This window comes from Stenella coeruleoalba (genome assembly GCF_951394435.1).
Source record: "Stenella coeruleoalba genome assembly, chromosome: 2".
In the NCBI taxonomy this organism is placed as follows: domain Eukaryota; kingdom Metazoa; phylum Chordata; class Mammalia; order Artiodactyla; family Delphinidae; genus Stenella; species Stenella coeruleoalba.
In genome coordinates, this window is record NC_137147.1 from 28,419,198 (window position 1) to 28,443,687 (window position 24,490).

Here is a 24,490-nt window from a genome sequence, read left to right on the forward strand (position 1 = left end):
ACTTGATTGTTTCTGGTATGCATAGTAAAGGATCATAATACTGTTCAGAAGTTTGACCCAGTAATTTCCTTTCAAAGAATCTCTCTTAAAGAAATAATCAGTGATACACAAAGACTTATACATGTACATGTCCCTTCACCATAGGAACGGACTTTATAAAGAAAAACTATCAACAATGTCAAGGGCTAACAATAGGGGATGGATTAAATGAAGAGTTGTAGCACCGATCAATGGAATACATATCACTGTTTTTAAAAAGTCATGTATTTGAAGAATACAATAACGTGGTAAGAAAAACATCATACAATACTGAGGTAAAATGGATGTACACTTAATTGAGTAAAAACTCAATACACACAACAAGCAGCCTAGAGGAAAATGGAAATATTCTAAAATGTTAAGTGTGCTAGTTTCTAGTGAATGGATTATATGCAACTCCTTTTCTAGTGAATAATTTTCTCTATTTTCCAAGTTTTCTATGAATTTTTATTACTCTAGATTCGAGAAAAAGAGATCCTATCAGTTAAGACCCATATCAAAAGCCACTATCACTCTGAATTCTTTTCTAATCTTCACATCATAGTATGTAGTTTCACTCTCCCCTCCAGAACACGTGCCTATGGTGTCTCTATTTCCCCTTTTCTTAGATCCTCCTACTCAAGAGAATTTAAAGAGGAAATCATCTTTGTGTCTTTTGAAATACATGGTCTACAATTTAACTTCGTCATTAATTGGCCCCCAAATTTCTGCTGCTTCTGCCTTTTATCACTCATGATCAGCATCTAGAGAAGACTGACACTCCAGCTTGATAGATGGCGCGATTCCTTCAAGTGTCATGGAAGACGCTGTTTACAGAAAGTAGCAGAAAGAGAGATACAAAGAGAGGAAAGAGGAAGAGGAGGGCAAATCACATACACATTGTTAACAATCAAGGGAAGGAGTGTAGGCATTTTGAGTTGCCTGTCAGCTCCCGCAAAACCATACTACTATGTCAAGGGTTTAAACACGGTTCCAGATCTACTCTTTCAACGTCAGTGCCCTGAAATACCCCTACCCCCCCCCCACTGCAAGTCCAGGAACTCCCCTGAGAACTTAGGCAGGAGAAAGACGAGCCACTTCCTTTGCCTGTGACTGGGGCTGCTGCCCTGCACAGGGCATGGACGGGCTCAAGAGAGAAGAAACTTGATGTGGGGAGCCGGGGCCCCAGCTCTAGAGGTACCACGCAGGTACTGAGTCTCAGTTTCCTCATCTGTAAAATGAAGACGACACCTGCCTCACAATGGTATAGAAGAAAAAAACAGCTGGCAAAACAAAAAGAGTTCTGTACTGTTTTTGAATTTTGAGAAAAAACACCTGTCAGGAATTGCTTTACTGAAAAAGAAAGCTGAGGAACTGGAGTACCATATCACAAATTAAGGTGTTTTTTATTTTAAACACATTAAGCTTTAGAAAAGTTCAGTAAGTTTAATATGGAACTATTTATATCAAGTGGTACAAAACTGAATAATTTATTTGCACGCTAATCATTATTAAAGTCACTTATGAAATTCATCTAAATGTTTTACCAGCTTTCAAAATAACTAGATCACAAAGGTCCGTATGTGAAGATACAAAAATAACTTAAAATACACTTGCATGAGGAGAATGCTTACTCATTCAAGGAGAAGATATCAAAGAACTAAAACCATACTTGCTTTGAAAATTTTTAGTAATTTTTTTCATCTAAGTAGTTCTATAACTAGTATAGTAACTTACAGCTAAGATGTTCACTTCCATTCTTAAATTAGAAACTCAGATCTGATAATATTTTTGATATTTTGTATGCTTTTCTTCCACAGTAGGTAATCATTTATTTATAAATTAATTATTAAACAAAATCAATAGTAAATTATTCAAATAATAACTAAGCACCAATTGTGTACCAGGTATTACTCTTTTCCTTTCAGAGCTAAAGTCTTGTCAGTTATGTGTTGTTAGACACTAAAGGGCATGCTTTCTCCACCTGTTGTGTTCTCTGTAGAATCACTCTCCTCCCAAACAACTGAAAAAGTATGTAATTTATAAATATCTTGAAAATTTCTTGGTACATTCACTTTAACACTGAAGTAATTATTAAAAAGAAAAAAACTACAAAAAAAAACTACAAAAAAACTACAAAAAAAACCTACAAAAAAACTACAAAAAAAAACTACAAAAAAAAAACCTACAAAAAACCTAATTGTGGCAGCTGTCCCCGGGATAAACGATTACAGCATTCCTGGGATTGGTCCCTTTTCCCCACCCAAGTGTTTGTGGAAGAAAGTCTGGAGCTGCTGCCAAGCATCCACCTGGGCCCTGGCATGAGCCCTGGGCTCCCCTCCCCAGAGGACAGGACTGCCCACCAAGGTGTGCAGGGAAGCCCGGCACATGGGGAAGTAAGGAGGCTCAATGTAGTGTCCCGCCCCTGGGTAACAGATGATCTGGGGCTTCGCCTTACTATGGGCCTGCAAGCGTTTAGAGGCCTCATTAGCATAGAATTCACTCTTCCAGTTGTGGTCATCCTGACCCACAAGGAACAGGAAGGCACACTCAGCCCTTTCCACAGGAATGAAGCTCTTCTGATCAGGTCCTTCCAAAGGGCTGTTCAGGACATCCAAAATGTCTGTTAGGCCATCTTTGGTCACCTTGAATCGACTTCGGCTGACCCCCACAGGCGGCAGTGTCTCACCCTTGTAGTGTAAGGTTCCGCCGACACTGGCCACAGAGCCATTGATGATGACAGCCGCGGTGATGCCCTTCAGGAACGAGGCCATGGAGAGGCAGAGTTCGCCTCCTTTGGAAATCCCAAGCAGCCCTACCCCTGGGCCCTTTACCTGAGAAAAGGCCAAAGGGAAAAGGAGAATGAGTCCGTGAACAGTGCAGTGTGGCGAGTAGCGCCTGGACTTGAGAGTCGGTTAGAACTGAGCGTGGATCTGGGCTCTCCCACTTATGAGGGTTTGCAGCCTTGGGATACTGACTTAGCCTTCCTCTCTACCTTGCTTTCCACAATTTCTCCATCACCATTCCTGGTGTCTTCAACCATGTGGACGACAACTAAATACTTTGGCCTCTCAGACGACAACTAAATACTTTGGCCTCTCAGTTCCTTGACCTCCAAACCTCCCATTATCTTTTTCTCTCCCCGACCTCAGACACACACTCCCATTGTCATAACCTAAGTCAAGTCATCAATAAGTACATCATCTCCAAAACATCAGCTTCAAGCATTCTACTGTCTAATCACCAACTTATTTACCTCCAGTTTAGCAATTCTAGTACTGCCCACTCCCACCTCTTTGAGACCCTGACTACCATTTTTTCCCTATCAGTACCTCTCATTTTCTCACTTCTCACCTCATCCGGCTTAGATTTCAAGCTTAGATTTCAAGCTTCATCGTTATTATCGCTCCCCTGCAAACACTCCTAACTCCCTTAATACCGCTCTCCCTTTGGTCCTACTCGCCTAGAAAAGTGCTCACCTCAGTTAGCACCTGTTATTCACTTCCTCCTGGCCTGCATTTGTGCAAATGAACACTGCTGGAGGAAAAAATGCATGCTTGTTGGGCTTCCCTGGTGGTGTAGTGGTTAAGAATTCACCTGCCAATGCAGGGGGCACGGGTTCGAGCCCTGGTCCAGGAAGATCCCACATGCCGCAGAGCAGCTAAGCCCGTGCGCCACAACTACTGAACCTGTGCTCTAGAGCCCGCGAGCCACAACTACTGAGCCTGTGTGCCTAGAGCCCACGCACCTCAACAAGAGAAGCCACCGCAATGAGAAGCCTGCGCACCGCAACGGAGTAGCCCCACTTGCCACAACTAGAGAAAGCCTGCACGCAGCAACAAAGACCCAACGCAGCCAAAACTAAATTAATTAATTTAAAATATATATATATGCTCGTGCGGACAGATCTTACTTTCATGTCATGACCACAAATTTCAAATAAGCGTCCATATTGCCCTTCAATCCTGCTTCCCTGATGTTTGCTTTCCACTTCTCCAAAAGGCCATTCCACCTTGTCTCCTACCTCTGTAAGCCCCTTTAACCCCTATTCCCCTTCACTAAAAATAGAAGCTATCAGGTAGGAACTTGTCCTCAATTTTCCCTTCCAAGTCTATGTAGTTCTACATGAATCAAGCTCTCCTCCTTCCTTCCTGTTTCCAAAGTATCTCTAATTCAAGGCCACCCTCTGCTTGTGCTTGGGATCCCATCTATTCTCATCCTCAGGGACTTTGCTCCTGCAATTACTTCCTCCTTCTCTCCTTCATAACTTTCCTCTCTACTGGCTCATCCCCATCAGTGTACCCCAAGCTCTAGTACCTCTTACATTTTAATAACAATCCTTTGAGCTTAAATCCACTCTGCCCCAGTTTTCTACTCCCTTTCACAGCAAAACTTGTGGGAAACTTTGTAGTTATTTTCTTTCTTCATTTTCTACTCAATCCCCTCCAGGGTAATTTGGGTTTGCCCTATTCCATAAGGACTCTGCTAGTCAATTACCAAACTCTTCTGTTACAAATGCCTTTTTATTGACCTCTCAACAGCACTTTTTGTTGTTGTTGTTGTTGTTATGGTTTCTACAAGAGCACCCTTAACTGTTTTCAGCCACTTATTTCTCATAAAGATACTCGGAATGGGATATTACTGTCATCCCAACTTTTTAGAGGAAGAAACAGAGGCCTCAAGGTCATGAAGCTAGTTAAGTGGCAAAATCAAACCTCAAATTTAACTTTTCTCTATCAAACATATTGTGCCGGTTCCACTACACCCCATCACATTTTCTAAGAGCTCCAGCACTTCCATCCCCCTTGAGCTCTGATTGAATTATAAAATAAGCAAGGTCTATCTTCTAATCCTCTGATATCCTGAGCCCTCCAAACGCTCCGTACTACCTAGGTTCTTTGTCACCAGGTTCTTCTTTAAAACTGAATCCTCTACTCTCAGAGGGACACATGGAGGAGAGGTTTATTAAACACAAACATTTAAACTAGAGACACTGATCTTGTTCCCCTTTTCCTCTACTTCCTGTGTCAAACCCAGGGTTCTCAATGTGTTTGGGCTTGTAATGAAATAGTATAAAATACTGGAATTTAAAATTCCATAATTCCAACTAGGACATCTTTACTAGCAGGAAATCTATTACGGCTACATCTAATTGCATGGAAACTGTCTGGGAAAAGCGACTATGAAAGGTAGTGTGTGTTGGGGGCAGGAAAGGGCTGTCATGAATTTGTCAAGTTCTGTGAAAACCAAGAGCATTTAAGAGAAGGAGAACTGATAGGCAGAACATAAAAATTAGAGGAAGTTCCAACCTGAGGGTGATTAAGCAGGTAGTTCATAGCTTCTTCGAAGTACTCCAGGTGGAGGTTCTCTATGCTCTTGGGGAGGTCTTCATAGTTATAATAAGCCAGAGCCATCACAGCAAAACCCTTCCCAGCCAGCAGACTAGCTCGATATTCCGGAAGGCCACGTCCAGTTCCAGAAATGTCCACAATCCCAGGAAAGGGTGCAGGTCCTTGGGAAGAAACAAAACACAAGACTAAACTATACTTGAAACTCTTTGCAGTGGCGTCAAAAGCCATTTTTACCTATTTGGTGATGTCAGAGTTTTCTGTTGACAATCAGAAATGCTGAACGGCTCTGGTCTTCAAAGATCCAGACTGTGGCATAGGCTAAACCCACATTCCCTGCTATACCTGGGGCCTCAAAGCCCCACAGATTTTTACAAAGAACATGTACTATTTTTGTGGTTAAAAATAATTTAAAGGGACTTCCCTGGTGGCGCAGTGGTTAAGAATCTACCTGCCAATGCAGGGGACATGGGTTCAAGCCCTGGTCCAGGAAGATCCCACGTGCCGCAGAGCAACTAAGCCCGTGCACCACAACTACTGAGCCTGTGCCCTAGAGCCTGCAATGAACACCCAGTGCAGCCAAAACAACAACAACAAAGACTCAATTGGCAGGACTTCCCTGGTGGCCCAGTGGGTAAGACTCTGTGTTCCCAATGCAGGGGGCCGGGATTCAATCCCTGGTCAGGGAACTAGATCCCGAATGCATGCCGCAGCTAACAGTCCACATGCTGCAACTAAGAAGTCTGCATGCCGCAACAAAGATCCCAAGTGCCGCAACTAAGATCCGACACAGCCAATAAATAAATAATTTTTTTTAAAAAAAAAGACTAAATTGGCAAAATTCATACAAACCCTCCAAATACCTTGGCCAAAAGCATTGCCGTTGGTCCTTCTAAATCTCAGATCCACCCCCTCTGGAACTCATAAACTCTCACCCTTTGAGATAGTCACAAGACATCTAATGCACCTGGCCCCTGCCTCTTTTGATTCACAGCTGATAGAAGGAGGTATATTTCATACTGTAAAGACCTAGTTGCTTCCATTAAAAATAATCATGCTTTGGTAGAGCAATATTGTCACAGAGCAATCCCAGGAGATGAAGACCTTAAGCATCATACCTTGTATCCTGGAGATTTCCTCTTGAAAAAGACACCTCCAGAAAGACTTTTTTTAACCCCACTGGGAAGGCCCCTTTCAATTACTTTCAATTACTGCTAAACAACCCTTGTGCTGCCAAACTCCAGGGAACAGACTCTTCACTTACATGACACATCTGAAAAAAAGCACCAGACCCTCACTGGACCTCACATCATAGGATGACCTGAAAGTAAAGATTTCCCAGAATTGAAGCGCACGACATCTGACCAGACAGCTTTGCTAAGACATCAGGGCCAGTACTGTTAGAAAGTTCAGGATTCACATTCGTCTTTTCATCTGGACTGTTAACTGACTCTGGATTCTTATCCAGATTCAGGGTAACTGAACTTGCAACCTCACATGCTATGCCAGTAATAACACATTTGGTTACAAACAGTTCTTTTAAGGTAAGAATACTGTTTTAAAATGTCTTCGAAGTTTTGCTATCTTCATGAAGAGTTCATTAGCTGTTGCCTCATGTTTATTTATGCCTGCACTGTACCTTCCTGAATGCACTTGGTTAACTGTTTTAGATTGACGATGCCCTTGTATTTGCTAGTCTATTTTGCTCTCCTGGCTGCTTTAAACGGGGACTTCCAGGAGGCATCCATGGCTCTGGGTTCACCTCAGTAGGGAGAACTTTTCTCCCCGAAATCAGAGTAAGTGCCAATAAATATTTGTTCAGTTGGCTATCTTCAGGCCTAGGATCCTGGTTTAGAATCATCATACAATTTGGAATTGTCATGTTACTTTTGATTCTATACTTGTTTCCTGTCAAACCTCTGTAAAAATGATATATACCAAAAGAGATGATCTCTAGTTCTTAGGGTCTTGAGAAATATGGACTATAGATGGAAAGTTCCTGAAAGTTCTCCCTCCTACCCCTCCTTGTTACTCAAATGTGACCTCACTAGGTTTCCACTCTGTGCAGTTTCCCTCTAACAAGGGACATGACACCCAGGAAAGGTCCTTCCTGACACAGAAGGACAAAAAGCCACTCCACTGACTCCTGATCATCGATGGTTTTGGAGAAAGATCGTGATTAAAAGGGAGAAATGTGAAAACTAATAAAGGGAAACCTCACTACAACGGAGTAAGGAGGACAGAATTGGGGAGCTTTGCTGCAGTACCACTCCATGTCAATTATAGGAAGAATTGTCAATTACATCAACAGGAAAGAATCATCAACTACAGGCCCCAACAGCAAAAGATGTAAATGGCCTCCCCTCCAAGAAACTGACTACCCCAACAACTCAACAGTAAAAAAATCACCATTATCCCAAACTCTCTTTTTTCTGATGGACTTTTGTTCAAAACAACTCCTCCCAGCTTCCTCCTTTTTCTCTATAAAATAGCGTTCTTCTCCTTGCTTTGTTGCACTTACCTATGGTTTTAGCCGTAGCTTGCTTGTTCCAATTTGCAATTCTCTGCTATTCCCAAATTAACCCATTTTTGTTAGTCAAGTAACTAACTTTTATATTTAAGGGCAACAGTGGGGGTGCAAAATGATACAATCACTTTGGAAAACAGCTTACAATTTCTTATAAAGTTAAACATACACTTAGGTTATGACCCAGCAATCTCACTCCCTGGTATTTACCCAAGAAAAATGAAAACTTGTGTTCACACAAAAACTTGGATGCAAGCGTTTCCAGTGACTTTATTCTTAATCTCCAAAGACTTGAAACCCAAATGTCCTCCAACTGGAGAAAGAATAAACAAACTGTGCAGCATCCATCTAATGGGAAACTTCTAAGACACAAAAAGAAGGAACTACCAATATATGGAGCAACAGGAATGAATCTCAAATACATTATGCTAGACTCAGACAGCTACCTATGGGCTTCCCTAGTGGCGCAGTGGTTGAGAGTCCGCCTGCCGATGCAGGGGACATGGGTTCGTGCCCCGGTCCGGGAGGATCCCACATGCCGCGGAGCGGCTTGGCCTGTGAGCCATGGCCGCTGAGCCTGTGCGTCCGGAGCCTGTGCTCCGCAACAGGAGAGGCCACAACAGTGAGAGGCCCGTGTACCGCAAAAAAAAAAAAAAAAAAAAAAAAGCTACCTACTGTGTATAAGTCTAGTTATGTCACATTTTCACTATTTACATTAGAAGTTTGTATTTAATGTGCAAATTTTAAGGACAATTTATAAGGCAAGTACTTTATACTCAGAACTTTAATAATTCATTACTAACCATCAAAGCCCTGTCAGTACCTGTTCCCCTTCCCTCACTTTCCACTATTCTGAATTTTATCAATCTCTTGATTTTCTTTACAGTCTTACTACTTGTAAGTATTCCTTAAATGGCATTTTGTTTATTTCGCCTAATTTTTGAATTTTATCTGAATGTAATGATACTGAATGTGTTCTTTGGGGACTTGATGTTTCCATCAACACTGTTTTTGAGGTTCATCCATTTTGATTCTTGGTTTTTAAAAAATATTTATTTTGGGCTGTGTGGGGTCTTAGTTGCTGTGGCACGCGGGCTTAGTTGCCCTGCGGCATGTGGGATCTTAGTTCCCTCACCAGGGATCGAACCCGTGTCCCCTGCATTGGAAGGTGGATTCTTGACCACTGGACCATCAGGGAAGTCCCTTGATTCTTGTGACTATATTTCAATCACTTTTGTGCTATAAATATACCTCAATTTATTCATCAGTTTTATTGCTGATGGACATTTAGGCTGTTTCCAGTTGTTTTTGCTCTTACAAACATAAATACCTATTGGTGCACCAGGAGTAGAATGACAGTCAACTTTCTAAGTAAAAGCAATTTTTTCCAGAGTAGATGAATAATTGTGTTCCTTTTTTAAAAACAATTATTTATTTTATTTTTGGCTGCGTTGGGTCTTTGTTGCTGCTGGCAGGCTTTCTCTAGTTGCGGTGAGCAGGGGCTACTCTTCGCAGTGGGCTTCTCAATGTGGTGGCTTCTCTTGTTGTGGAGCGCGGGCTTCAGTAGTTGTGGCTCACGGGCTCTAGAGCGCAGGCTCAGTAGTTGTGGTGCACTGGGTTAGTTGCTCTGCGGCATGTGGGATCTTCCCGGACCAGGGCTTGAACCCGTGTCCCCTGAATTGGCAGGAAGATTCTGTGTTCCTTTTAGCAGTGTATGGGAGTTCCTTTTCCTCCACATACTGGTCAAAAACTGGTAATGTTAGACTTCTAAATTTTGAGGGTGTTGAGTGTAGTGTTTAGTTTTACTTTGCATTTCCCTGATCCTAATCAGGACAAGCATCTTTTAACTTTTTCATTGGCCTGTTGCTTTTTATGTAATGGTAAAATTAACCAATAATTCAGAAGATTTCCAGTGGATAGCAAGAGGCCTTCTTCCTTCATGGTAATTTTCTTAAATCTTAATATACTCTGGGAGTTAGAAGCAAAGTTGTAAAACTGAGAAACTTTAGAAAGAAAACTTTAAAAACTGCAAACTCCTTATACTTTTTTTTTTTTTAATTACAACTGTCTTTACCCTTTCCTTGCGATGTCTTCGTTCTGACCTCTGTCTTGGAGCAGCAGAGCCACCTCCCCAGCCAGCCTTACGTTCCATTCTTGTCTACTCGAAATTTTCAGGCCCCACAGACCTTCGGAATGTTGGGAGCTACCTACTTACTACCTTTCTCTCTCACAGACAAGATAAACAGTTAGGGAAGCAGGGGGCTTACCCGGCGGCAAGAAGAGCGTGGCGCGCACCCGGCCCGAGCGCACGGGCTCGCGCCGCACCCCCGGCGCCAGGAAGTCGCGCTCGTGCACCGCCCGGCCCAGGAGCCCTCCGGCCTCCGGGTCGTGGCCATCGAGCACCTCCAGCTCCACGGCGAAGGGCGTCTGTACGTCCCGCTTCACCAGCCGCAGCAAGGGCTTCTCGGGCTCCAGAGCCCAGAGGAGCCCCATGGGCTCGAGGCCCGTGAAGCTGCCGCCCAGCGCGGGCGCGCGCTCGAGGTCCAGCTGGCCGTGGGCGTCGGCGCAGTAGCGCGCGTGGGCTCGGAAGAGCTCGTCCTTCTCGTCGCGCAGGGACGCGCGCAGCGTGACCGGCTGTCCCGGGGCCAGGCCGCGCACAGCGATGCGCACGGGCTCGTCCCAGCGGCAGCGGCCCGCGGGCTCCAGCGTCACTGTCACCGCCATCCTGGCAGGGGCCCAAGAGTTTGGGTCACCGGTCCTGAGCTTTGTAGGCCCTGCCAACCGCGCCCAGGGTGTCGGGTCCCATCGACAGAGTCGGAAGGGTCGCAGGAGAGCCGGAAATGAGACCACCATTTTGCGCCTTTTTCAGATCTCAGGTCAACTTCAGAGGGCTGTGAAGAAGGTTAGAAACTAGAGTCCCTCTAGCGACAGGCTGCCTACCTGCAGCCTAAGGCCTCATGGGGCCGAGCAGCCTGCTATAACTCTTTGGAGGGCCGCGAAGTCCTGCCGATCAGTGGCCGACCTTTAAAAGCAAGAGCGAAAGCAGACACACAGGAACTTTATGTTGGGAAGAATTTTCCTAGTTTTGCCTCTCAGAAGTTCTTTGGTTCGTGCAGCGTGGGCTGGACCGGGCTGCCCCTGAAGGAACCTGGCACTTAACAAAGTGTCCGGTCTCCAAAATTAATGTAATAGGGTAGGGCGCGCCGGCCGGACCCCGGGCCTCTATGATGTAGGAGCGTGCGGCCGCCGCTGCCTCCTGCAGCCATCCGCCCGATTGGCTCCGACGCGGGCCCCGGGCCGACCGGGGCGACCCCGGTCTCTGGCCCCGCCCCCAGCGCAGCTGATAAGGCCGACGGCAGCTGAGGCAGCGCCGGCCCCTCGGCGGGACCGAGCCCCTGAGCCTGCCCGAGATCCTGTGGTGGAGCGGGGCAGCGAGCAGCCCTTGGCGCGCAGCATTTGCTGCACGCAGTTACTCTGGGCGACCGGTTACCGTGAGAACCCGAAAGCGGGAAGGTTAGAGAGGCGATTAGCGGTCCTTCTCCGCCAACTGTCCGACCGGCGGTGGTCCTCCAGCGGAGAGTGAGGTAAGAGGTGGATCAGACCACGGCCTTCTCCCTGGGGCCCTCCAGGCCCTCCGCAGCCTCCTGCCAGCAGGTGCGCTGGGGAGCCCCAGGACATGCTGGGGGCTGTGTCCTGTAGGACTTCAGAGCCCTTGCCAAGGCTGCCCACTGGCGGGGCCCAGGCCTTGAGAAAGTGGTGAACCTCTCCCCCATGCCCGTCTCTGCGACCTAATGGCAGCGGTAGTCTGCCTGGGTCGCAGTCTGTGGGACCTGACCTCCGCCTTTTGGGCGGCCTGAAGAGCCTGAGGGCCAGTTGGGTTCTGGACGCCTTGCTCTCTCAGTGATGACGGCTGGGCAGGGTGTGGGGACCCGGCCCTGAGGGTGAAAGTTGTGCCTTGGGACCTTGCCCTTTCAGGCCGGAACAGAGAATAACATTTGTTTGGTGGAGATTTATGAGAACATCGTTACCTGACCTTGACCTGACCTGACCTCAAGAACAAAGGATCTGGGACATCCCTGGTGGTCCAGTGGGTAAGACTCCCCGCTCCCAATGCAGGGGGTCGGGGAACTAGATCCTGCAAGCATGCTGCAACCAGGACCTGGTGCCGACTAAATAAATACATAATTTTTTTTTTTAAAAAAGGATCTAACATCAAGAAGTTTGCAACAACTAACCACGCCCCCTCCACCTTTCCTATAAAAGGGCTTTGCTGAAAGCTTTAGGGGAGTTTGGGGTTTTTAAGGCATGAGCCACCAATCTCTTTGCATGGCCCTGCAATAAACCTTTCTCTGTTCCAAACTCTAACGTTTTGGTATTGTTTGGCCTCACTGTGCGTCAGGCACATGGACTTATGTTCGGTAACATTAATTGCCAGAGGAGTGGACTGGAATTGAGTTTTGTCACTTTGTTGAGTAATTCACACCAGCTAATAATCATGTCTTTTCTTTTAAAATGTGCACCATAAAAAAAAAAAAAAAAAAGAAAGACCTCCCTGGCGGTCCAGTGGCTAAGACACTGCCCTTCCAATACAGGGAGCATGAGTTCGATCCCTGTTAGGGGAAGTTCTCCATGCTGTGCGGCACGGCCAAAAAAAAAAAGAAAATAAAAATAAAATGTGCACCATGGTGTTTTGCTTGTATGTTATTTGTCTATTATTATTATTTTTCCACACCATTCCACAACTAAGGGGCCTGGCGTCTTACTAGCTGTGTGACCTCACTTTCATTCCTTATGGGTGTAAAAACAGCCAAATGAGGTAAAAGTTGTTATTTTGTTATCTGGACTCTTATATTGCTCCATTTAGGCAAACGTTATCTCTCTCTCGCCCTGGACTGCTCACCTTTTCCCACTATTTCATAAGCTATGGGTTCCATCCAGTGGTGAATTTTTCATCAAACTTAACTGCAGGCCCCTTCCAAGGCCTTGTACTTGATTTTACATTCATGAATTCATATCCTTTCTATTAGAGAAACCTGCAAATTGTATAAGCTTCAAACCCACAAAACCTGTGTTTGCCTCTGCTCCTAATAAGGCCACCCCCATGAGCTTCCCAGACAAGACTTTTTACCTAGTTTCAAATGTTCTCCTGTCCTGCTGGTCATTAATCATGCAACTCCCTTTAGCTCTAATTACTTTTGTACTGGTGCTGTGGGATACTTCACAGTGTATTTTGTGCATGAGACTCAAACTAAAGATGGTAAATAATAATAGCTAACTCTTAATCCTTACAAGAACCTTATGAGAAAATTAAGGCCCAGAGAGGTGAATTGATTTGCAGAAGATCACACAGCTAGAAAGTGGAAATGCTGGGATTTATACCTTTGCAATCCAATTCCAGAGCCTGTGCTCTGAACCATTATGCTTTGTTTCTCACATGATGATGTCCTAGTTGAGAAGATTTGGGAAACAGACATTCATATACTGTTGGTGGATGTACACACTGGTATGAGCTTTTCAGAGCAACCTGGTTAAAAATATTTAAAAGATGCATTCTCTTTGACTCACAATTCCACTCTAGAAACTTTGCCTAAATAAACATTCATAAATGTGTGTAAATATTTGGCTATAACAATGTTTACCATATCGTTGTTTTAACAGAGGAAAAAGAAACTAGCAAGATAAATTTGGTTTAGTCAATTTGATTGTAATGCAGTAATACAACAGAAGAGATGTAGCCATTAAAAATGATATAGCAGAATATGATGAGGAAATTTTCATGACACTGAAAGCAGGTAGAGAACAGTTTGTAGAACTTTATATATATATATGTGTATATATATATATATATATATAAACATTAAAAAAAAAAAAAGACTAGTAGAAAGCTACCCTAAACTGTTGTCTCTTAGGCTTTGGGGTATCATGAGTAGTTTTAATTTTCTTCTTTGTGCAGAATTTCTATCACCAAAAAACACATGGCTTTTATAATTAAACAGGGTTGGTTTTTTTAAACTGTGGTAATATACAAAGATAAAATTTACCATTTTAAAATGCATAGTTACTTAAGTACATTCACATTGTTGTGCAACCTTTAACCCTATCTCCTTTTTCATCACCCAAACTGAAATTCTGTACCTATTAAACAACTCCTCATTCCTCCCTCTCCACCACAGCCCCTTGGACATCATAATTCCACTTTCTGTAGCTATTATTTGACTATTCTAAGTACCTTAGATCAGTGGAATCATACAGTATTTGTCCTTTTGCGTCTGGCTTATTTCACTTTGCATAATATCTTCCAGGTTCACCCATATATGTAGCATGTACCGGCATTTTATTCCTTTTTAAAGCTGAATAATATTCTATTGTATGTATATACCACATTCTGTTTATCCATTCATCCATCGATGGACATTTAGGTTGCTTCCACCTTTTGGCTGTTGTGAATATGCTATGAGCATGGGCGTACAAACATCTGTATGAGCCTCTGCTTTCAATTCTTTGGGTATATACCCAGAAATGGAATTGCTGGATCACATGTTAATTTTAATTTCTTGAGGAACCTTAACCAGTGTTTTTTTTTTTTGTTTTTTTTGCGTTACGCGGGCCTCTCGCTGCTGTGGCCTCTCCCATTGCGGAGCACAGGCTCCGGACGCGCAGGCTCAGCGGCCATGGCTCACCGGCCCAGCCGCTCCGCGGCATGTGGGATCCTCCCGTACCGGGGCACGAACCCCTGTCCCCTGCATCGGCAGGCGGACTCCCAACCACTGCGCCACCAGGGAAGCCCTTAACCAGTGTTTTAATATTTAATTTTTTAATTCTTTCATTCATTTCATTTCAGAGAACATGTCCTTTCACTCTTTTGTGAGGGACCCAGAGTCTGAGCACAAACTGAGCCCTGGTACTAAAGTTAGTGTTCAGGTTGGTCAGCAAGAGATGGTAACCACCTGAATAGCACAGCCCCAGATCAACGAGACAGACAGAACATTATGGCCAGAGATCTTCTTTACTGTCAGGACAAATTAGTTCTCTTCACAAGGGGAAGCCTGAAGACCAGTATTCTGTAGGCCTGGAATTTTATTATTAAAAATATAGGACTTGAAGAGTCCCCTTGTGAAAAAAATAGTGTTATTGGCTGACAACCTAGCCAGAATTTGGGAAGCAGGGGAGATGGAACTGAACTGTGTGAAGGAAGGAGATTAAGCAGGGGCAGAGATGAAAGGGGAATGGGAAAGGTCCCAAAGACACTCATTCTGCTTTACCGTTTGTTCTATCAACCTGGTGGTCTGAAGCATGCCAGAGCTGGGTGTTCATGTGTTCCCTTGCTCTGTCTCTTTCTCAGTAGGACTTATGAACAAATGGTGGGGCGGGGACATTGAGCTGCATAGACCTAGAGGTTTATTTTTCAAAGGATGACCAAGAAATCCATTTTGCCACCAATCAGTAAATACAATGCAACTTCCCAAAGTTCAATTTACAAAGAAGGAAATTTAATAAATAGCTGAAGATACCCCTGATTGAACCCATAGGTTCTGTGAGTAGACTCATGGAATTCTAAAGAGGTGGTTGCCTAGTAACCAATATAAGCAACTTTGGAACCTAAAACTAAGGAAGGTTTAAGATGGAAGAAACTTGCTTCCCTTTGAAGACTGTGTGTGGGAAGCCACTTTGAAGGTAATTTCAAAACACTGCTGCTTCATCAGTATGTGAAAGGAGCTTATTAGCATCAGATGAATGATAAGAGACAGACAGAAGTAGTTGAAAATATTTTGGATTAAGTGTCAAAGTATCAGTGTGTTGCTTCAGGTACTAAGCAGTACTGTGATCTTAGTCACGTCTGCTCTCCAGACCTTGGTTTTGAAACCTAATATAAAAGAGTTTTAACAGATTATCTTTATGGCAGCATTTCCAGAGTAATCTCATGAGACAGCAGTGTACCTGTATGAGTGCATGGCAAATAATGGGAATTAGAAAGTAGAGGGGAGGGAATTCCCTGGCAGTCCAGTGGTTAGGACTTTCACTGCTCTGGCCCAGGTTCAGTCCCTGGTAGGGGAACTAAAATCCCCCAAGCCACTCGGCATGCCAAAAAAAAAAAAAAGAAAGAAAGAAAGAAAAAAGAAAGTAGAGGGGGAAAAAATGAAGGGAACTTTCTGTTAAGAAAGAGGCAGCAGGGAATGGATAAAGAAGATGTGGCACATATATACAATGGAATATTACTCAGCCATAAAAAGAAATGAAATTGAGCTATTTGTAATGAGGTGGATAGACCTAGAGTCTGTCATACAGAGTGAAGTAAGTCAGAAAGACAAAGACAAATACTGTATGCTAACACATATATATGAAATTTAAGGAAAAAAAATGTCATGAAGAACCTAGGGGTAAGACAGGAATAAAGACGCAGACCTACTGGAGAACGGACTTGAGGATATGGGGAGGGGGAAGGGTGAGCTGTGACAGGGCGAGAGAGAGTCATGGGCATATACACACTAACAAACGTAAGGTAGATAGCTAGTGGGAAGCAGCCTCATGGCACAGGGATATTGGCTCGGTGCTTTGTGACAGCCTGGAGGGGTGGGATAGGGAGGATGGGAGGGAGGGAGACGCAAGAGGGAAGACATACGGGAACATATGTATATGTATAACTGATTCACTTTGTTATAAAGCAGAAACTAACACACCATTGTAAAGCAATTATACCCCAATAAAGATGTTAAAAAAAAAAAAAAAAGAAAGAGGAGCAGGGACCTCCCTGGTGGCACACTGGTTAAGAATCCACCTGCCAATGCAGGGCACATGGGTTCGAGCCCTGGTCTGGGAGGATCCCACATGCCGCAGAGCAACTAAGCCCACGCACCACAACTACTGAAGTAGCCTCTGAGCCTGCGCTCTAGAGCCCATGAGTCACAAATACTGAGCCTGCGCACTACAACTACTGAAGCCCACATGCCACAACTACTGAAGACTGCGCACCTAGAGCTCATGCTCCGCAACAAGAGAAGCCACCGCAACGAGAAGCCTGTACACCGCAACAAAGAGTAGCCCCTGCTTGCCGCAACTAGAGAAAGCCCATGGGCAGCAACGAAGACCCAACACAGCCAAAAAATAAATTAATTAATTTTAAAAATACTTAACTTAAAAAAAAAAGGCAGCAGAGAGAGGGTATTTGAAATAAGCCAGGTTAAAAGGCTATGTTCCCTGATCCCACTCTCCCCACTAACCAAACTTCCTTCACAAATCTGACAGATACATTTTGGAGCTATGGTTTCTCTAAATTTAATGTGTATAAAAACCTCTGAGAGCTTGTTAAAATGCAGATCTCTAGGCTTCACTTGCAGCCCACTGAATCAATATTCTAGAGTGTGGGACACAAGAATCTGCATTTTAACAAACTGCTCAGGTGATCTTGATGCAGAAGGTCCTTTAACTGTATCTAACAAGCACTGTCACAGAAGCTGACTGTCCCCTCTTGGGCCCTTCCTCAGAACTTCAGAATCTGTGGGTGTAGATCAGAGTGTATTACTTGTCTAAAACTCTCAGAAGATGGGACTTCCCTGGTGGTCCAATGGATAAGACTCCACACTCCCAATGCAGGGGGCCCGGGTTCCATCCCTGGTCAGGGAACTAGATCCCGCATGCCGCAACTAAGAAGTCCATGTGCCGCAACTAAAACCCCGAGTGCTGCAACTAAGAAGATCCCACATGCTGTGATGAAGACCCTGCGTGGCGCAACTAAGACCCGGCGCAGCCCAAATAAATTAAATAAATAAATAATTTTTTTTTAAAAAAACCACCTCTCAAGATACTGTGCTAAGGTTTATAGCCTTTCCTTCTGTGGCAGTTTCCACTGCTTTAGTAACAGAAGGAAAGAAACAAGATATTTCTCCTTTCAGCATGCATTATTTAGCCCACTTCAACTATTTCTGCAGAATAAAGGCAACAGACCAGGGGGTGAGGGTCGGGGACTGGGAAGTGAACAGAAGAGTGGAACTAAATTTGGAACCTCTGAGATAGCATCCATTTTGAGTCTGGATTTTTATATCAGGTGTTAACTGGACACATGTGGCATAAACCTTCGAGCCCCACTCCTGCCTGTCTAGCCAAGTTCCTAGAAATGCAAGAGATAATCTGGTGGTTGCTGCTTACCAGATTACAGGGCCTGATCTGCAGTTATGCCAGCTTTGAATAACTGTAGGATGCAATTTATTCAATTTCTTATGCTGTCAGTGCACAAAAGCACCCGGAACCTGCCACTCTGCTTTTGGTTCTTAAGGGCTATTTGTTGGGAGGGAACCCTGCCTCGATGTTAGTCCAAGTAATACTTAAGTTTGGATAATATGGAGCTTCCAAACTCTGTTTGTAGGTCTTTTCTTCCCTCTCTTAATTGCCTAGGGCCCCAGTATTCCTAAACTTTCCCCTAAGTGCCCAGTGCATCTACCTGTGGGGCCCCAGAGACTTGCCTTCTAAGGACAATACTCCAGGCTCTAAATCAATAACAATTCCTCACAGTTATGTAATACTTTGCAGCTTGCAGAGAACTTTCATACATGTTCCCTAATTTTGAGCTTCATATCAACACTAAATTAGAACAGGTATCAGACTCTATTTTCAGATTGGCAAACTAAGGCAAACCAGGGATATTAAATCGTTTAAACATGGCTGGGAAGTGCAGAACCTGGCCTGACACTTGTCTTCTGACTCTAAGTCCGTCCAGGACAGACCTCTTTTGACCAAACCTTAGAACATTTTGTCCTGTCCCAATTCCTTTACAAAAACATATCTATCATGTGTTCATCCTTTTTCAACAAGCCATTATCTTAGATGATGATAACTATTCCTTGAGAATTTATAATAACTGATAATGATAACATGGTATTCTTTCTGTGATGACAGCATTGTAACCAAAGATTCTGTATGTCACAGGCTAAAGGGCATATATCTGGGGACATCCCAAATCATTCCATATAGGTAGTCATCTTAGGGTGAAACCAGTCCTCATTCTGTTTTTCAAGTGTTTAGGCTCAAAATGCCCCCTGACTTAGGAGCAAGATACTGACACACTGATATGTTAAGAATAAGATGTTCTATTAGGCAATACACAAGGCAGGAGAACACTAATATTGTGTTCATCTCGCAGTTCATTTTCAACCAGTGAGAGTAGACACTGTTTAAAGAAAAACAGCACCTTGTGACCACCCTCTAGCCTTGCCCTAATTTTTTTAGGCTGACTTTTAAAATACTCAGTGCCCGGTGGCCATGTTGCCTTCGTGACTGTGAAGAGATGGAACGACTAAATTTAACCTTATGTGCAAAAATTCCTGGAGGGACATCACATTAATCATGTGTGACTTAATGTGAGTTAGGTCATTAATTCTGGCCTAGTGACATCTAGGTAAAAGCTGACCCTTAACAAAAAGACACACCAAGAGGACAGATTTAATACACAGAAGACAATGGAATAAATCAAGCCCTAAAAAGAGAAGGTACTGTGCTGGGTGTTGTGAAAGAGAGAGAGAAGAGTCAGATCCAGGCTAAGGGGTACCCTGTGCACAGGGCAGGAAAGGCAGGAGTTGGCACTAAGCATAACAGAATAATGGTCTCACCTTCATGCTTGGGGCAGAGGTTGGGGGGCAGTGTCACCTGCCCCTGGGAATGGCAAGGCCAACAAAATGAGTGGTATGGAGCCAAAGCCGGTGTGGCACAGAAGTTAAGTGCTCTGGGGTGGAATCTGGCAGCTGACTTTGAAGCCTGACTCTGCTACTTATGGCCTATGTGATCTGAAGTAATTTACCTACCTCTCTGAGCCTCAGCTTCTTCCCACAGGCAATAAAGACCATAATATCACCCCAGTGTAAAGCCCTTAGCAAAGAACCCATAATTGTCAATTATTATTATTAGGCCAAGGAAGTGCTTCAGAAGGAAAAATTTTTAAAAAGCACTAACTCTGGGCAATTGTTCTCTACAGTGTTTTCCATGCTAGCTAAAACCTGGAAACAACTTGCCTGATAATTAAGAGCTAAGGTGATTTACCTATTTGATAAAATATTCTGTAGCTGTAAAACATTTTAACAATGAAGACTATGTAACAATATGGAAAAGTACTGGGTGACTCTGAAGGACAACAGACTGGAGACGTGGTCCTTACGGTGCAGTTAAGGAGCCAAATATTTAACGATGTGAGGTGTCACAGGGTTAAAAGTTAAAATAACTGGAATGGACTAGGAGTGATTTGTAAATCTGTGTATGACAGGGAGGCCTGGATAGGTCAAGAAAGAGTTACGGAGTAGGCAGGAATTGAGCTGGGCCTGGAAGAATGGACAGAATTTGTGTCAAGTATGGAAGAAAGGCTTCACATGGCACAGAAGGAAGAGCTACTTGTGGAGGGAAGAACACTCGGAGAAGAGCTAGGAGAGTCGAGAGGAGAGGTTACATGTCAGGACAAGGTCATAAACTGGGGTCATACTCAGGGAGAACCCTGAATGCCAGGCTGAGTTGTCTGAACTTTACGCTGTAAGTTCTTTGAACAGGGAGGAAGCAACTTTTGGGGAAAAACTGGAAACCTGGGATACTGCTGAAAAGCAGTAATCCCTCATAAGGAGATGAGGGTCTGAGCTTTGGGACAAACGTGAGAACTGGAAGCAAAGGTCTGAACAAGGACCATTTCAAATGTTGCAGCATTTCTTTCTTTTGTCTTTCTAATTCCCATGGCTTCCCCCCTCCCCTACCTGTTCTCCAAGTTCTTTTCTTACTGACTGCTATGGGCTACCAATTTCTACTGACCTAGAGCTCTCACCAGTTCTTCCCATCCCCTTAACAGGTGCCTGGTCATGCCTCCAGGTCCTCCTCTGGACCAGGCAGTGTGGAAGGAAGCATTTGCTGGGAAACAATGACTAAGACCGAGAAGGGAAAGACCTTTCTCTCCCAGCATTTCCGTCAGTCACTCCCCCCACGGCTGGGATGGGGCATGATTTTCTCCTACTTAAAACCAAGAAACAAGGAGGAGTGCGCCTCCGTTTCCAGTGTGCCTCCAGTCTTCCACTCCAGCCCGCAGCACTGTGCAAACCTCAAGAACCAATATTTGAAACAGGCAGCTGCAAACCTCACCTTTTCTCGGGAGGTGGTGCAGCAGCGAGGGCTGGCCAGCATTCCTTACAGCCAAAACAGCTTTGACCATCTCTACGATGCAGACGGCATCATCCAGCCTCCCCAAGTCAGGAAGCCCCGAGCTGAGAAGCCCGTCAGCTTCAAGTTCCTGGATTTTTCAGGTCCCTCAACAAGGGTCACCTCCCAGGCTATGAAGACGGAAAGCTCTGCCAATCTTAAGAAGCTGAAGAAATCAAAGCCAGCAAGCGCAGTCCAGGAAGCATCTGGTCCTCTCCATCTTCATCCAAGCAGGGAGCTAGACGTGCTGGATCTGTCACTTTCTCCAGATGTCTACCTGGAGGAGAGGGAAACCTGGCTTCCCCCTTCTGAGAAGGAGGCCAGAGCATGGCAGGCTGTCGTGCTGGAAAAGCTTAACAAGCGCACTGCCCGATGGATCCAGAACAAGAGTCCTCTGAGGCCTGGGGTGTCCCCCAGTAAGTGGCAGAGCTTCTTGCACCAGCAGTACGACTGGAGCCACATCCGGGATGAGCTCACTTCCTCCAGCGACCTGGAGCTCTTGAAACAGCTGGAGGAAGAAGAGACAGCAGAATTTGAGGATCGAAGTGTCGTTCTGCCCACCCAGGAGGAAAAGAAGCCAGAGCTGCTGCTTCCTGTCTATTATAGGTAGACTGGCTGGGGCCTCGGGCGCGCCTTTGAGAATCCCTGGGTCCCCTTCAAGGACTCCTGGGTGGCCTCACACTCCTTATTTCAGAACACACTGTCACATTAACCTCTTGTGTTTTCCACCACCAACCTGCTAAGATTTCCACAAAGTAAGGTTTCGCAACCTCGGCACTCCTGAGGTTGGATAATTCTTTGTTGTGGGGCTGGTCCTGTGCACTGCAGGATGTTTAGCAGCAGCCTACTGCATGCCAGTAGCACTCTCCAGGTGTGACAACCAAAGATGTCTCCAGACACTGACGCATGTCCCTTTGAGGGACAAAGCTGCTCCCAGCTGAGAACCACTGCCTTTAAAGGAATGGGTTCTCAGCCTTTCCCAGCAGACTGAGCCATTCTGCTGTTCCAGGTACTATCCAGGTGCTCCTAGAAACGAATCCATGGTGGGAGTGAGGAAGGCAGAGACCTCATGAGGTTTGGTCCTGCCTCAGTCTGAATAAGGAGCCAGTGTGTCAACTGACTCGAAAACTGACTGGCGCAGGATGGAGAACTAAACAAGCTTAGAGAAGAGGATAACTGCACGTTTCTCACATTGCTTCCTTTTCATTTATAACTCTAAGGAAGACTGGAGCTATAACATCCCTGATTCCTAAAAGTGAACTAAAGATAAGTGGAAACATTTATTTATTCATCTATTGGACAAATATAAATTGCATTGCCACCACTTTCCAGGCACTCTGCAAAGTGCTGGGAATACAATGTAAATGAAACCGACACGGACCTATCCTTTAAAGAGCTTACAGTCTGTCCACTAAACAACCACACACATAATAGGTGAAGTGAGGTAATGTAGGAGGTGGGTTCCCTTCCCCAAGTCCATGCACCCTCTAAGGGCACCAGTTTTAAAGCTACCCGTCCCCCCTTTTCTCCCCATGTCACTCATTCCAAGATTGCCCAATTACTTGCCGCAAGTGCAGACAGTTGAAATCACACCTGGCATCAGTAAGACTGCTGAGGACATCGATGGAAAGGGGAGCATCTACCAGCCCCCAAGGCAGAGCCACTTCCGACAGGTGAATCCCCGAGCTGGAAAGTTTGCTTACTCCACAGACAACACCTTTGAACAGGAGATTTACTTTGGTAATGGAGCTTGGGCCCTGTAGTGGGGGCCTAGGGGGACATGGAGCAGGGAGGTGGAAGGTAGCTGGGGGATAACACAGTCATGGGTGTGGATGAGAGGCCCTGGATGAACCAAGTGTTCATGTTGACACTTCCTGGTTACTAGCACATGAGGTTTTTTTTGGGTTTGTGGGGTGGAGGCCGGGGACAGGGGGTAGGTATCTGATAGGAAGGAAACTCTTCTTCCTCTTTCCCCTCTCTCTATCCCTTTATGTTTACTAAAGAGGTAGTGGAGGTAGGATTGCAAAGTAAGCAAGATTCAGCTTTGGGAACAACCTACCTCTTCTCTGTTCTCCCTTCTCTCACTGAGATAATTCCCCCAATGAGGTGCTATGTTGGAAAAAACAACCACAGGCTCTGGAGATCTGAGCTTAAATCCTGGCTTAGCCCCTTCCTACTAACCTTCAGCAAATTATATAAGCTGTCCAAGCCTTACATACCTTATTTGTAAAACAATATTAACAAAAATGCACTTTAAGTAGACAAGAAATATAGTGCTTCTTGCCCAATACCCATGAATGTCTACTACCTTCCCCTTCCATCCTGCTACCCTTTAGATGCCTGGGCTTCCAGGATACACAATCTAGGATTGCACGTTCCAAGCTGTTTATTCTTCCCTACCCTCATCTTGTTCCGAAACTGCTTTCAACTGAAAGTCTTCTTAAAATGTTTAACAAAATTATTCAGACAAAGGTATTTATGACTGATAAGAGATGAATTAGGTAACCCTTCATTAGTATCTAGCTTTTCATAGCGGACAATGCCTGTAAGTTAGGTTCTGACTTGGCTTCCAGGCTTTTATGAGGCCACCAGGTCATACTTCCAAGCAACAGTCACCTTCAAGGGATGCCCCCAGAGCATGGTAGTCATGAGTCCTAGAGGCTTAGAGTAGGGCAAAAGGAAACTCGGTTGATCCTGGTGACCAAAAACCCAGGAAGAGAGGAAGGAGGCGGGTTCTAGGGACTCATTATTTATCTGTTCACAGATAAAGTCCAGATCATCCACCAGATTGGTGCAAAGAGAGACCAAATTTTCCTGGAAAACCTCAATCGATACAGCAAGCAGCTATCTAAGGTCTTCCCTGAAACCCCAGAAAGGTGGACTTCCCAGCCAGTTCCTGAATCATGTAAGCATGAAGCTGATAATGGGGGTAAAGGTGGATGTAGGGTTAGTTCTTTAAGGTCCCTGTTTCATAGGCTGGGACACCACCAGCATCTAGGTGAGTCCCTTCCTACTAACTAAAAATCATCTCATAAAATTATAAAATACTAATTGTAACAGGAAAAGCCTTTGTGGCCCATACAGCTGAAATGAGATGGAACTTAGTTGTAACCAAGTGGTTTAGGGCCAGTAATTCCTAATAAGACAGATCTCACCTTAATGCTTCCAAATGAAGTACATCAAACCCCTGATCTAGCACTCTGCCCTTTTTCCTTGGGCTGGCTCTACCCTCCCACTCCATTCTCAGGCCCATACCTGCTTCAGGCCCTAGAATCAACCTGTGTTTCAAATTTCTGTTTCATGAGTACATCATCCTTCATTCTGTAAGTTAGGTAAGGTAGAGGGAAAGGAGTTAACCAAGAAATAAACTTATGAAACAAAAAGTGCCCATCCTCGGGCTTCCCTGGTGGCACAGTGGTTGAGAGTCCGCCTGCCGATG

At 44.7% G+C, this 24,490-nt stretch overlaps 2 protein-coding genes across 3 annotated transcripts in view; one reads left to right on the forward strand and one right to left on the reverse strand.

The window, feature by feature from the left end:
* HEATR4 (HEAT repeat containing 4) overlaps positions 1-24,490 on the forward strand; it is a gene marked incomplete at its 3' end in the record, with an annotated part of 75,035 nt that overhangs the window by 19,259 nt on the left and 31,286 nt on the right. The window contains exons 1-4 of one of the 2 annotated variants that reach the window (XM_079914659.1): positions 11,465-11,477; positions 20,708-21,657; positions 22,601-22,791; positions 23,816-23,956. In XM_079914659.1, coding sequence (XP_079770785.1) covers positions 20,777-21,657; positions 22,601-22,791; positions 23,816-23,956 — 1,213 coding nt within the window. In that variant the 5' untranslated portion in view covers positions 11,465-11,477; positions 20,708-20,776. Of the gene's footprint in view, positions 1-11,464; positions 11,478-20,707; positions 21,658-22,600; positions 22,792-23,815; positions 23,957-24,490 lie in introns of those variants that run through there. The other variant, XM_079914658.1, reaches the window with a different exon arrangement.
* Positions 99-12,619, reverse strand: LOC307182930 (acyl-coenzyme A thioesterase 1). Its single transcript, XM_079914661.1, has 3 exons — positions 10,161-12,619; positions 5,328-5,530; positions 99-2,852 (listed from the first exon to the last, which is right to left on the reverse strand). The coding sequence occupies exons 1-3, from the start codon at positions 10,744-10,746 to the stop codon at positions 2,247-2,249; spliced, it is 1,395 nt and encodes a 464-aa protein (XP_079770787.1). The 5' UTR covers positions 10,747-12,619; the 3' UTR covers positions 99-2,246.

Coding starts and splice junctions, on each gene's coding strand:
- LOC307182930 (XM_079914661.1), bottom strand. CDS start 10,746: ATGGTGGTCTCATTTCCGGCTCTCCTGCGACCCTTCCGACTCTGTCGA. Junction 5,531..10,160: donor CACGCTCTTCTTGCCGCCGG/GTAAGCCCCCTG, acceptor TTTCTTCCCAAG/GACCTGCACCCTTTCCTGGG. Junction 2,853..5,327: donor ACCTGCTTAATCACCCTCAG/GTTGGAACTTCC, acceptor GCCTTTTCTCAG/GTAAAGGGCCCAGGGGTAGG.